The sequence below is a fragment of the Balaenoptera acutorostrata genome, chromosome 6, assembly GCF_949987535.1.
Source record: "Balaenoptera acutorostrata chromosome 6, mBalAcu1.1, whole genome shotgun sequence".
NCBI lineage: Eukaryota > Metazoa > Chordata > Mammalia > Artiodactyla > Balaenopteridae > Balaenoptera > Balaenoptera acutorostrata.
This window is the reverse complement of record NC_080069.1, coordinates 78,176,490-78,189,771: the sequence shown is the minus strand read 5'-3', so window position 1 is coordinate 78,189,771 and position 13,282 is coordinate 78,176,490. Positions and strand designations below refer to the sequence as shown.

At 38.4% G+C, this 13,282-nt stretch overlaps 1 protein-coding gene across 9 annotated transcripts in view; it reads right to left on the bottom strand.

Annotated features, from left to right (window-relative positions):
- TMC1 (transmembrane channel like 1) overlaps positions 1–13,282 on the bottom strand; it is a 379,606-nt gene that overhangs the window by 119,549 nt on the left and 246,775 nt on the right. For 6 of the 9 annotated variants that reach the window (XR_009008543.1, XM_057547720.1, XM_057547721.1 and 3 more), the window contains 3 exons: positions 12,694–12,793; positions 10,241–10,291; positions 8,345–8,507 (listed from right to left, as the gene is read on the bottom strand). Coding sequence is in view for 8 of the 9 variants with exons in the window: in XM_057547720.1 (XP_057403703.1) it covers positions 8,345–8,360 (16 nt within the window). In the remaining variant the exon portion in view is untranslated. The remainder of the gene's footprint in view (positions 1–8,344; positions 8,508–10,240; positions 10,292–12,693; positions 12,794–13,282) is intronic. The other 3 variants (XM_007182268.3, XM_057547724.1, XM_057547723.1) reach the window with 2 other exon arrangements.

Below are 13,282 nucleotides of genomic sequence, written 5' to 3'. Positions count from 1 at the left end.
CTAAACAGCACTCCTTTACCTACCAATAATTTACATTCTTGTGTAAAAATAATGTATTGATATTTTCCATTCAGATATCTGAATGTAAATCAAATGAAAGCAAGCTAAAAAGAAAAGTGGAGGATAGAGTTTAGAGTACTGGATCCTAGATCACAATGGTATTATTATAATATGGGAAAGCCACAGGAGGGCACAAATCTTTGGCCACTTCATAATTTTGACTGGAACTTGCAAATATCTCCTGCCATTATTTTCTAAGTATTCTGTGGGAGGTTAGCATTACCAATATGTATCTATACTGAAATCTTTTATGTGGAGTCACAGAAACTCTGGAACTATGAAAACCTGTTTGTGTATCTGGGGAGTTAGAACAGAAATAGAAAGGCAGGAAAACTTCTTTTTCTTTGAATCAAAAATATTTTTTTAAAGGCAGATAGTATTGGGGGAGGAGATGCTATTGTATTAGTCACTGCCTCTCAAAAACCAGATATTTAAGAACTGAATTATTAACTTGAATGTAGTTCAGTAAGTTCAATGAAAAGGAAGTATATTTGAAGTTAGAGAATTCCACTTCACAAAATCACCATATTTTAAGGCTTGGGCTAGTTGCAAGTTTAACTTTCACACAATATTAGCTGTGGAATGAAAAAAACAAAACAAAACAAACTACTCTTGCTGGGAAGACTGTTTAATTATTCATTACCCAGGAAATGTCACGGTGGTGCATAAATGAGGGACCCATTTTCAGTTTAGACATTAAGCAGAAAGAAGATAGCAACAACATCGAGAGGGTAGGAAGGCCTCTTCAATTTACACAGTGTGTAGATAATCCCTCTCCTTCAAGGAGAAAGGACAGACGTGAGGAATAGGACAGATAAACCATTAGCCTCAGGTGCAGAAAAAGACATATAGCATCATGAAGTCATTCTCAGAGTTAAAAAGCAAAGATTGTGAACTCTCTGTCATAGATAATTAAGATTTCACAATTAGAGATGCCAGGCAAGATCAGACCGGGAGCAGAATGGAGCACAGAAGGGTAGATGAGCCATACCACCCTGAAAGAAATTCCTTAGCTGTCTTGATTAAAGCTTCTAACTGGTTCCCTTAAGAAAAAGAACTGGATATTTATATCAAAATCTACTGTGTGCCCTACTACCTATAACTATAGCTCACTTCAGTAAGCATAGATTATTTAATTAAAAAGTAAATAAATGCTACCTTTAATCAGGTTCCATCAGATTTCACTTTCCAGCCCTGGCTTTCAGGTAGATCCTGTAGCTTTCTGGTAATTTACAGTTATAAAAATCACCTCACTTTGATAAGCCATACTCATTTTCTGGTATCAAGGTATTAAAATACACAGTCCAGTCTAAGACTTGGTTAATGCATTCTCCTGAGGGCCTTTTGCAACACTCCCATAGGTATGACCCCAATACTTCACTCCACAGGCAGCCTCTGTATCTGTACAATCCTCATTCCAACAAGCAACCTTCTTGGATGAAGACTCATCAAAATCACTCAACCACTGTTACTTTCCACTGTATCTATTTGGCCAAGGAAGAATATATGAATTCTGGCCTTGATAAATGATGGAAATGTAAGCTGTTTTCAATAATTCTGTGTTTGATTTTAGAGTATAATTGCTTTACAATGTTGTGTTAGCTTCTGCCGCACAACAAAGTGAATCAGCCATACAATATGTTCCTGTTTGTGGGTACTACATATTATATACTATTGGCAGAAAATTGTCTAGGATAGAGAGTGAAAACTGGCTGGAAAGGAAGCAAAGGACAAGAAAGTTAATATTTATGGAAGACCTCCTATATATAAGTAAGCGGGACTAAAAGAGATGAAATGATTAGTTATAGTAAACAACCATCATTTTATTAGCCCAGTTACTCTGCTTTTATGGGAACTTTTCTACTACCTCCCCAACATTTTCTGTGAATTGTATCCTGACATAAACATACACACATTTATTCACCCACATGGCTGAGAAAATGGAAGCTTTAGGCACTCCTAGCCTCAGTCTTACCTGTCACGTCTACTACAAAAGAGAGAAAACCATATGCAACCGGAAAGAATGAAGCAGATTTGCAGAGGTAAAAGACAAAGAGAATTTCCTGGGTTTGCTATAGGGCTTCAGTCTCTGGTTCTAGCTGAGCCTGAGACTCAACTTCATTCTTCCTTTGGGCTCTGGGAATCCCCCCCACCAACCCCCCACTATATTTTAGCTTAGGCTAGCTAAGCTGGAATACGTTGTCTTTAACTAAATTGCCCTTAACTAACACATCCATTCAAGTTCTAAATCCTATAAGAAGTGAAGCAAGGATTCAAACCCAGGTCTGCATGATTCCAACATTTGTTCCACTCTCCACACTGCCAAGAGTTAATGATATGGTGTGGTGATAAGAGCAAGTACAGTTCTGCATAAACAGAACCGTAGCAGTCAGAACTTTAAAGTAATCATCCAGACATACCCAGAACTGATCAGACTTGTATCTACGGAATGTTTCGGCTCCACAGCTAAGGGTTGATCTGGATAAACTGAAGAATGTTCACTAGAGAGCCATAGAAGAAGATTAAATAATTGGAAATGAGAAAAAGTGCATAGTATATATATTGCCTCCACAATTCAATTGGTACTTCATATCCTGCACCCAAACATCTTTCTCGTAATGGTCTTACACTGCTTTTTAATATTTTCTATGTCTTTGTCTCATCTCCTCAAATAGGTTTTGAGCTTCTTCAAGTCAAGGCTTATCTATTATACTTTTTGTTGTATTGTGTTAAATGAATTAAAATTAAAGAAGACAGCTTGTTCAAACATAAGAGAATAGAGGATAATTTAATAATAGTACTGGTAAACATGAATCTCTACATTGATGGGAACTGACTTTTTCCCATACCACAACCAGAAGAGGAGAAAGAATTCTCACATACTAATATGAGATATTTAAATTAGTGTTAGGGATAAATTTCCAAATTGAAGCAATTGTTGTAGCATCTGTCCAAGAGGAAAAGCCTTAGAGATTCAGTTTCTACATAGGGGCATTTTTTTTGCCTAGGACAGTTTTGGTTTGGATCCTTTGTACTGTCTCACTAAATAATGATTTATGGACTTCATGCCCCTTCTTCAAGCCTTTCCAAGACCTATGAAGACATCAGACAAGAGTGGAATTTTACCTTTTTTTCCCCATTAAAATACACTACGTGAATATACTTAGTATTTCTGAATATTGGCATATGGAACTCAAATACTAAAAATCTGTATCTTTAGTAAAAAACAGACCTGTGAGTACTACCCCAAAGTAGAAAAATATGTTTTGAAAGTATTTACCTTATATCATTTAAAAGTTATGGTAACTGAAGGAAATCCTCTAATACTCAAGCCAAAGCATACTATAAATGCAGTATTGGAATTTCTGCTTCCAGCCACAATGAAGTAATTAGGAATGCATTAACCCTCTTACCTTAAGCAACTAAACATCCAGACCAAATATATGAAACATCTCTTTTCAGACACTGCTCAACAGAAAGCTCAAAACAGTGATTCCTCAAAGAAGGAAAGCAAATGAGATGCACCCTGACATTGCCTGATCATTTTGCCTGAGGAGAGTTTCTAGGCTGCAACACAGGGAGGGGGAACCCAAACAGAGGCTTGTGGTCTCACTGAGTTAAGGAGACACGGTTCTGATTTCACACACACACACACACAGACACACACAGAGGCGGGGGGGATGGCGAGCTCTAGATCTGCAGACAAATCTTTTCTAATGTTGGCTGAGTACTGATGTGTGCATACATGTGTGGTAACTACCAAGGCCAGGGGAAGAACACTAGAAAGGACGGGCAGAATAGTTTCTGAAGTTCACAAGAGTCAGGAAAAGTTCGGATTTTCCAGCAGTCAGAGAGGAGAGACCTTGTAATTCAAGAAGCATTGGTTAGAGTCCTCAGAAAGTTATTGCCCAGACCAAATTAGCCCTGCTCTGAAAACACCCTAACACAGCTTAAAACCAAGTCTCAGAAGCATCCAGCTAATTTAAAGTTAATTGCATCCCAGAAAATAATCCAACAATATTTAAAGGAATACAGAAAAATCCAGGACCCAAAAACGTAAAATTTAACATTTCCAACAGTGAATTAAAAAATCACCAGGTAAGCAAAGAAGCTGGGAAAATAATGCCTCCCAGCCAGAAGAACAATCAAATCAACTGATAGAAACAGATCCAGTAAAGCCCAGCATGATAGAATTAGCAGACAACAATAGTAAAACAGCTATTATAAATACACTCCACATGTTTAAGAGCATAATGAAAACAAAGAAAATTTTAAAAATACAAATCAAACTCTATAGATGAATAATACAGAATCTGAAATGTGAAATACATGGGATGGGATAAACAGTGGACTAGATGTTGATGAAGAAAAGAACACCAAACTTGAAGACATCAATTTTATTCAAAATGAAACATAGAAGGAAAATAAGATTAAAAAATGAAAAGAACATTTGTGACTATGAGATGATGGTAAACAGTCTAAAATATATGTAATTGGAGGGAGAGTCAGAAAAAAGTGAGGAAATAATGACCAAATTGTTTTAAATTTGATGGCAACTATAAACCAAATATCCAAAAATGTCAGCAAATTCCAAACAGAAAAAGAGATTAATAAAACTATACAAGGGCAGAGCATAAACAAATTGCTAAAATGAACACCAGTAATGGGAACATCTTAAAAGTAGACAAAGAAAAATGACATAAAGATAAGAATGATCACAGACTTCTCATCAGAAACTATGAAAGACAGAAACCTTTAAACAGTAAAAGGAAAAATACCTAACAAACTAGAATTCTATTTCCATTGAAAATACCCTTCAAAAACTAAGGTAAAGACTCTTTCAAACAAAAGTTGAGAGAATTCATTGCCAATAGGCCTGTTTTACAAAAAATATTAAAGGAAGTTATTCATGCAAAAGGAAAATGATAGCAGATAGAAATTTGGATCCGAAATATGGAAGAAAAATCACGGGAAATGGTAAATATATTGATAAATATGAAAAATTTTTTCTTATTTTTCAAAATTTCTTTTAAAGATAACTGAGTGTTTAAAGCAAAAATAATAATGATAGATTGTGGAGTTTATAATATATGTGGAAGTAAAATGTACAAAAACAATAACACGAAGTATAGGAGAGGGGAATAAAATTATACTGTAGTAATGTTCTTAAAATATATGTGAAGTGGAATACCATTATTTGAAGGTAGAATGTCATAAGTTAAAGCTGTATACTGTAAACCCACTAAAATAGAATAACAACAAAAAAAGAGCTAACTACCAATAAAAGAGGAGATAAAATGAAATAAAAAAACACTCCAAAAGAAGTTAAAAGAATAAAGAACAAAGATACATGGGTTAAAAGAAATAAAATAGCATAAAACACATTAAACATCATTAGCCATTAGGGAAATGCAAATTAAAACCACAATAAGGTACTACTACACACTTTCCCCAAAGGCTAAAATTAAAAAGATTCACTTGCAATATCAACTTTTGGTGAGGATGTAGATCACTAGCACTGTCATGTGTTGCTGGTGAAAGCACAAAATTATACAGCCACTTTGGAAAGTAATTTGGCAGATTCTTATGAAGTTAATCAAACACCTGCCATACAACCCAGCAATTCCAACTCATACATTCACACAAAGACACATACTCAAATGTTCATAGCAATTTTATTTATAATAGCCCCAAATTAGAAACAACTGAAATGTTCATCGACAGGTGAGTGGATAAACAAACTGTGGTACACCATACAATGGAATACTACCCAGCAATAAAAGGAACACTACTGAAATGTAAATGAATCTAGAAAGTATTATGCTAAATATAAGAAGCCAGACACAAAAGAGTACATACTGCATGTTTCCATTTACATGAAATTCTAGAAAACGCAAGCTAATCCACAGTGACAAAAAGCAGATTAGGGGTTGCTTAGGTCTAGGGGTAGACTATATGGGAGGTGGGAGTAGAATGTGTGGATTTATGCCAAAGGGGCATACGGAACATTTGGGGGAAGTAGAAATCTTGATTGTGGTGGTCATTATGGCATGTATACATTTGTCAAAACTTGCCAAAGTGTATATTTTAAATGTGTACAGTTTATTGTGCACAAATTATACCTCAATAACACTGTTTTTAAAAGTGGAATGAAAGAAATGGAAATAAAACAGTGCCAACATTTTATCAGTCATAGGAATACTGTCCTTAGTCATCACTAATGGGCACTTCAGACCCAGGAAGTGCTGTCGACTTCAGAGAAATCCTGAAAGCACAGGCCAAGCTGGAAACAAATACCTCAATGTTCCTAATTTTTAAAGGCCTTAAAGAACTTGCAAAGCAATGTTTCTGGCTCTGGTTTTGTTTTGATAATTATTCAGTACTGCCCCAAACACATTAATCTACAAATTCTTTGAGAAGAACTCTGTCACATCACGTTCTTCCCAGAGCACATAAAAAGAATCAAATGAATTGTTTGTTGAATGCCAATAAGTGACCAAATGAATAAACGAATGAATGAATAAAATAAATTTCTATGGAAATTAATATCCCAACACAGCTGTATATTATTTATCTCTTGTAGAAAATGCTACCTATCCATCTTTAAATATGAAAAAAGATCATTTATTTGAGCATCACAAATCTAGAATTTTGAAGAATCTGTATGAGCAGGGCTGAGTTTTATTTTTGCATTGTTGAAAAAATATCATATGGCCAAACAATAGTATAGAAACATGGCGATGATTGTCACCTTTATTTTGTATGTTATATCAGAGTTTACAAATGGCTTTCACAAATATTAACTCATCTAAGCCATTTAGGACCACTATTTTACTAATAGGCAGTTTCTGTCTGTAAATCACAGAATCTATTGATGCACTGAAGGAAAATTTCTGAGGGCTTTTCTAGTTAATCTGTTAATCTGTTTCAAACAATGATGAAAGAGAGAGGGTGGGGAAAGATCTCAACATGTTACATTTTAAATTACAATTCAGGATTAGCATCATTTTTACAAATGGTTAAGATAGACTGAGCAGCCTTATTGCAAGTTTTTGTAAAAATTGTTGGAGTTCTAAAGAGAGCCTGCCAATACCTTCACTACCAAAATAGCCTGAGGAGTTTGAGGACCCCAGGTTGGAACACCCTAAAGGTGCTGAAGTTGAACATCTTATATAAAATTTGAACCCTACACTTATTAATGGAAAACCAACCCCACCTATTAAAAGCTAATATACAACTATGAGCTATTTCTAATAGCCTCTTTGGAAAAGTGTGTTGAGCCTCAAAAGAAGTGGTTGGTTTTGTTTTTGTTTTTGTTTTCTAAAAGCAATGACCTGTTTTGATAAAAATATTCCTAAGACTGCCCAGATGCTTCAAGTCCATAAGATAACTGAGCATATTAAATAGGATACTGCTCAGATTCTCAAGACACAGGCCTGGATGACTTTAATAGATTATCTCTACATGAGATCTCTGTCTCCACTTTCCGTTCTACGATTAAATAAGTCAGCTAAAGGAACGACGGAGACCATTTGGCCATCTGGATTAGAAGTTCTAGGCTGAAAAGCAAATATGCATTTCCAGGTTTTCCATATTTACAATTTTTACCAGTTTGTCTTTTGGGGACTGAAATGAGGATGACAACAGATCTAAATGTAAGCTGCATTAGCATCACAAAATGACAGCTGAACATGCCACGCACTATCCCCATAGTACTGAAAATGCACCTCTGTGACAAGTCACAGGTACCAAGAATGTTTCATCACATTGCTTCCCTTCACATAAATACCACCCCCCCCCCATAGGGTTTTATGTCTCTCTTCTTAGCTTTCTCTGCCTTAATCCTCTTTCCTCTACTCTTCAGCTTTACTTAATTCAGAACTGTATCTAATTCACAAATTGAAGCAGGACAGGTCTCCCTCACAAACCTGGCCCACACACCAATCTGACAAGAGGTCACTGCTATGGACTAAACCCCAAGTAGGAGTTGCTGCACTGGCATATCAGTGTTATTTTGCTTTCCCCCATTACCTTCTTAAATGAAAGAAAGGTTAAGTTCAAGCACTTACTAGTTGGTGAAATCATACATCCATTAAAGAAAAGAAGTTGAAGAAATATTGAACCCTTCCCAATTTCTCAAGAAACAAAGGGACCCTCCCCACAGAAAAAATTGAAAGAGGAATGCCCCCAAAGAGGAAGCAAAAACTGTGAAACAAACTTTTCAACGTGCCCAATCTCTAAGAAAGGTGGAGGATCCTACAACCAGGTCTTTATTTTGAAATACCTTTCTTGGGCGGCATCCTGGTGGTGTCCTGTCAGAACGTCTCGGCTGCCGGTTAACTTGAAGAAGGATGACAGGCTGAAGGGACAAATGTCTCAGGTCTGGTCCGGCACATGCACACAGTTCTGCCTGTTGCTGAAAGTGCTCCCTGGTGCCATTTCACAGTCTGAAACATAAGAAGGTACTAATTTCCTCACCATTAAATTTTCATGAATGTTTAGTTGGCCATTTAGGGATGGAGTACTCAGGTCAAGAGGGTTGTGTGTGGGGCTCGTGTTTGAAATAAAACTAAGCTGATCGTGCAAGTGGTCTTCAAAGCAAATCTGGCTTCATCCCATTCTGTATGTGCTTGCCTGCCTCGTTTTATTAAATACCTTCCATTCTAGGGCTTTATCCTAAATACATGCACAGAGGGCAGTGTAAGGGAAAGCACTTTTAGAAGAGTGAGAAATACTGACCACTAAGCAGACTTTGTAAATTAAATGAGTAAATAAAGAAGATACTCCTACGTGTGGAGTTCAGGTTTAAGCAGCAAAGCCACAGCGCGTTCAGTTTAGCTGTCAATCTCAATGTGGGGGAAACTTGGAGATATTGTGTTCATTTTCTCAAATTCTCTGAAAATAAAACTTGCTATAAGAGGAAACTTATTTTCTGGGAAGTTTAAAAAAAAATTTTTTTTCTATCACACTTCTCAAAGGAAGGTAGTAATCCTTGCTTTAAAATGGTAAACAAAAAAGATTTCCATCACTGAAAAGAAAGGGACAAAAAGTGCTGAAATTTAATGTTGCAAAAGAGGCTGCCTTTTGAGAGGGAGAACACGGGCATTCTCTGGTTACTTTGGTGATAGCCGCTGACCTTGGCAAGAGGAAACACTGTTTTGAAATGGATCCTGGTGGCACATTACACCAAGGCAGCTTTTTGGCTTCACAGATGGATTTGTGCACAGATCTGACCCTTCTAGAATATGAAGCCTACTACATAGATTTTAGCTAAAGTAGTGTGTAGCACACCTGGAATTATGGTTTAAAACAAAGCTCTGTAAAGTGATGCTCACTTAGTTTTTTCCTATTCTGGACATTAGATCTCAACTGTAATAGTAAGATAGGATATAGCTGATACAAGTACTTACATTTAAAGATTTACAATGAAAGTTAAAGTGGTTCTTTAACTTGGAAATTTATAAGGAAATTGAGAAGTTTTGTTGCAAATTGTTGGACCTATAATCTAGAGTGAGAACAGTATGTAATTTAATTTATATTAACTTTAAAAATATGTAAAATAACTCTAAATGCTATTCTAACAAAAACCATAATAAACTTATAAATAAATTAACAAAAGATGTTCTTCAAGCCTTGTGTCCAGAAAATTATAAAAACAATACTAAACGAAAGTTTAAACACAGAAACCAACAAAGAAAAATAGATTAATTCACGCATGTTAAAATTTAAAATTTCTATTCATCAAAAGATGGTTCAAAGAAATTAAAGTAGAAAATACTTACAACTCACACAACACTTCATAAGAGTATAAAAAACAAAGAACTTCTACTTATCAACAAGAAGAAAATCAGCACCCCCAAAAGGGAAATAAGTGGCAAAAGATTTGAACAAATATTACACATAGGAAGATATAAAACCTAATAAAAATGAACAAAACATCAGCAGTAATTTCACAGAAGAGGGAACACATAGCCAACAGACATATGAAGAAAGTTCCAATGTCATCTAGAGAAATGCAAATCGAGACCACAAGCGGTAGGGGCATGCTGGTTTAAACCTCAGAAGTTCCCCGGGTGAAATCTGAAACTGGCTCCATGCATGGAGGGCAAGGGGAGACCAAAGTAAGAGGCAGGCCACTCCAGATTCATAGCTGGTGGCTTTAATAAACAAGGGAACTCACATTTGAGGTTTGTCTCTGGTGGTCGCAAGACGAGTAGATCTTGGCACTGCCCTGCAGAATGTTAAGGGTTTATATAGAGGCTTTAACTGGGTTAGGTTTTGTATTCAGCCCAGATGGTCTCAAAAACACATTGCTCTTGCAGGACTGTGTCTTTGAGACGGCTCTGGTGCAGGGAAGGCAGGCAGAATGCACCTTCCAAGGACAGGGGAGGGGATAAGGAGCCTCCAATTGCCCGGGTCCAGCTTGAGGGTCAACAGCAGTCACATCCTCTCGACGACCTCCTCCAGCTCTCCACCCCTCCTGCTGGCTCTTAAAATTTTACATGCAACCCTTTTTCCACAATGTGCCCTGAGTGGTCAACGAGAAATTTCATTAGCATGGCTCATTTGCGGCTATCTGGCTACATTAGAGGCAAATACCACAGCAACAATATGGGCACGTGCAAGAGAAAACACAAATTAAGGTAACAATTCACAAAGTAAGAAACAATTTTTTCCATTAAAAGCCCCATGATCCAAACCACCGATTTATTAAGCTCCCTAGGTGGGGGGTGGATTACTCAGGGTGTTCACTTGTATCCCCGTGTGCTTTAGTAAAAGTGCTGCACGGTGTGAACACACACATACACACATTCTACTTGGGTAATGGCACAGGTGCCTCCTTGGGAGGCAGTAACATTGTCCAAGACCACCCTATTTCAGAGGACAGCTTTCCTTGTTAGAAACATTTTAGTGTTCAGCAAGGGCAGGTTCTGTCGGCTATCATAAGGCTTGCTGGGTGAATTTAATAAGGGCTTTTACGTGAGCTACACCATCCTCCAGGCCAATGAAAGGAACAAAGATGGCAGCCAGATGATAGTACCAATGGAAAACAGAATGCACCCTTCTGGCCTTGAGGAGAAGGAGGTTGGCAACTTCTGTTGCCGTGGGATAGATTTTCTCCTGTGCCCAGGGAAAACCCAGGGTACAGTGGCCGAACCACCTAGATGGAAGCCATGGCCAAAGATTCATGCCACAGAACCACTGGGTTTCATTTGGGTCTCCCCAGTAAATACCTGTATGGTGTGACCATTCTGTACCAAACCAGTCACTATCTTTTGATGTAATAGAATGACTGCGCAGTTCTGGTGATATCTATCTTATATTCCTGGTACAGTTAGGCTGGTTCTGTTTAAAATGCTTTTTCTGGTCCCAATGTAGGGGTGCATGGGTGCTCAAAGGTCCAAAAGCTGAGGTGAGTCCATCCCAAATCTGAGTGTAGCCACCCATGGCTCTGATGATGGTATTCATAGGACCCTTCTGGTCAGCAATTTGATGGGCTGCCTGTGTAGTTTGACATAAAAAGAATACCCATTGATAGTGTGTGCCACAGGCCAGGTTTTTGGATCAGTATCGCTAATGTCAGATGAATTAAGAGTACTAATTCTAGTTTGTTCTTCCTTTATGTACTGCTTTAGTGCTTTCCAATTCCCTCCCTACAGTGGTGACACCAACCATGTCAGTCCCAAGAAGGTAGAGGAGGGCAGTTGCCCACAGTCCAACTTTCAGTGCAAAGGGAAATGGCCAGGGCTCATGAGTGATCACCAGCCAAAATGTTCTGAGTTCAGCCCATTGGCTGCTGTGGTTTGTTCCTGTTTCCATCCAGATGGTGTCAGTGTTGGGCTGAATAGCAAGTGCAGTCCATGTGGGTGGGTTGCCCCTACTAGACCCCTCTGTGTACTGGGCATCAGCAGCAATTTCCACTATTCCCTCTCTACAGCCTACAGGGGCTGCCACAGGACTAGGGACAGAGGCATTTGGAAAACCTACATGTTCTACAGGGCCTAGTTGTACCTGCATTTCTAGAGACAGTGGGCTGGAGGACAGGTTAGTCCTCTTCTTCAAATAGGCATGCCTGTTAGTCAAAGTGGGAGTTTGAGCTATGGCAGAGGTAGGTCGGTGGAACATATTCTCAATCCAACCTTGATAGGAACAGAAGTTCTTACCATGATACACTGTTCTTTCATGAGAGGCTCTACTGGAAGAGTGCTGTGTACACTGCTAGGAGCCACGGCTCTATGGGCTATACCAGGTTTCTGCCCCCTTCCAGAGTTGGGACCAAAATCCTAAGGCTACTCTCTCCTTCTGTTGTCTCTGCTACAGTTCCCAACCCATACCTTCTGGAGTCACAGACATGTCTAACTCAAATGGTAGCCCTGCTTGGGAGATGCCTAGAGCTTTAATCTCCTTAGTATGTTTGCCCTCTCAAAGGTGGCTCGTTGTTCTGATCTCCAGTCTCACACATGTCCTTTCTTTACCAGGCAGTATAAGGAATGGAAACACTGTGCCAGGTAGAGAATAAAAGTCCTCCAAACCCCCAAAATTCCTATAAAAGCTTGCACCTCTTTCATGTCCTTAGAGATTAGCTAGGCTTGCACCTTGTCCATAATAGCTCTGGGACAATTCACGTCTTACCTGATCACATGACTCCCGGAGACTTTACATTGGTGACTGCACCTTCAGTTTTCTGTGTGTTCACCTCCCATACACTTGCTCACAGGTGTTCCAGCAAAATCTGCAGTGTGAAGTCAGCAGAGGCAAGGCTTCATATGTTGACATTACATCATCAAAGCAATGGGCCCATTTTACACATGTGGGGAAGAATAACAGGGACAGATCTCCAGGTACCATCCCATGACATTTTGTGGGGCTGTACAGGTAGCCTCAGGGAAGAATTTGAAAAGTCCATTATCGTGCCTTCCATGTGAAAGCAAACTGAACTTGTGACTCAGCAGCCAAGGTATTCTGTAAAAAAGCATTTGCTAAGTCCAGAACAGCATGGTCCACTCCTAGGACTGTGGCCAAAGTATCTAAGATGGTGTCAATTTTGGGCACAGCTGCATGAAAGGGGGGCATAACTTTGACCAATTCTCAGTAATCCGCCATCATCTGCCATGAGCTATCTGCCTTTTTTTACCGACCACAACGGGCTGTTGAAAGTGCTATGGACATGGTGTAGAATACCCACTCAGTGCAGTTCTTGGATAGTTTCTCCTATTTCCTT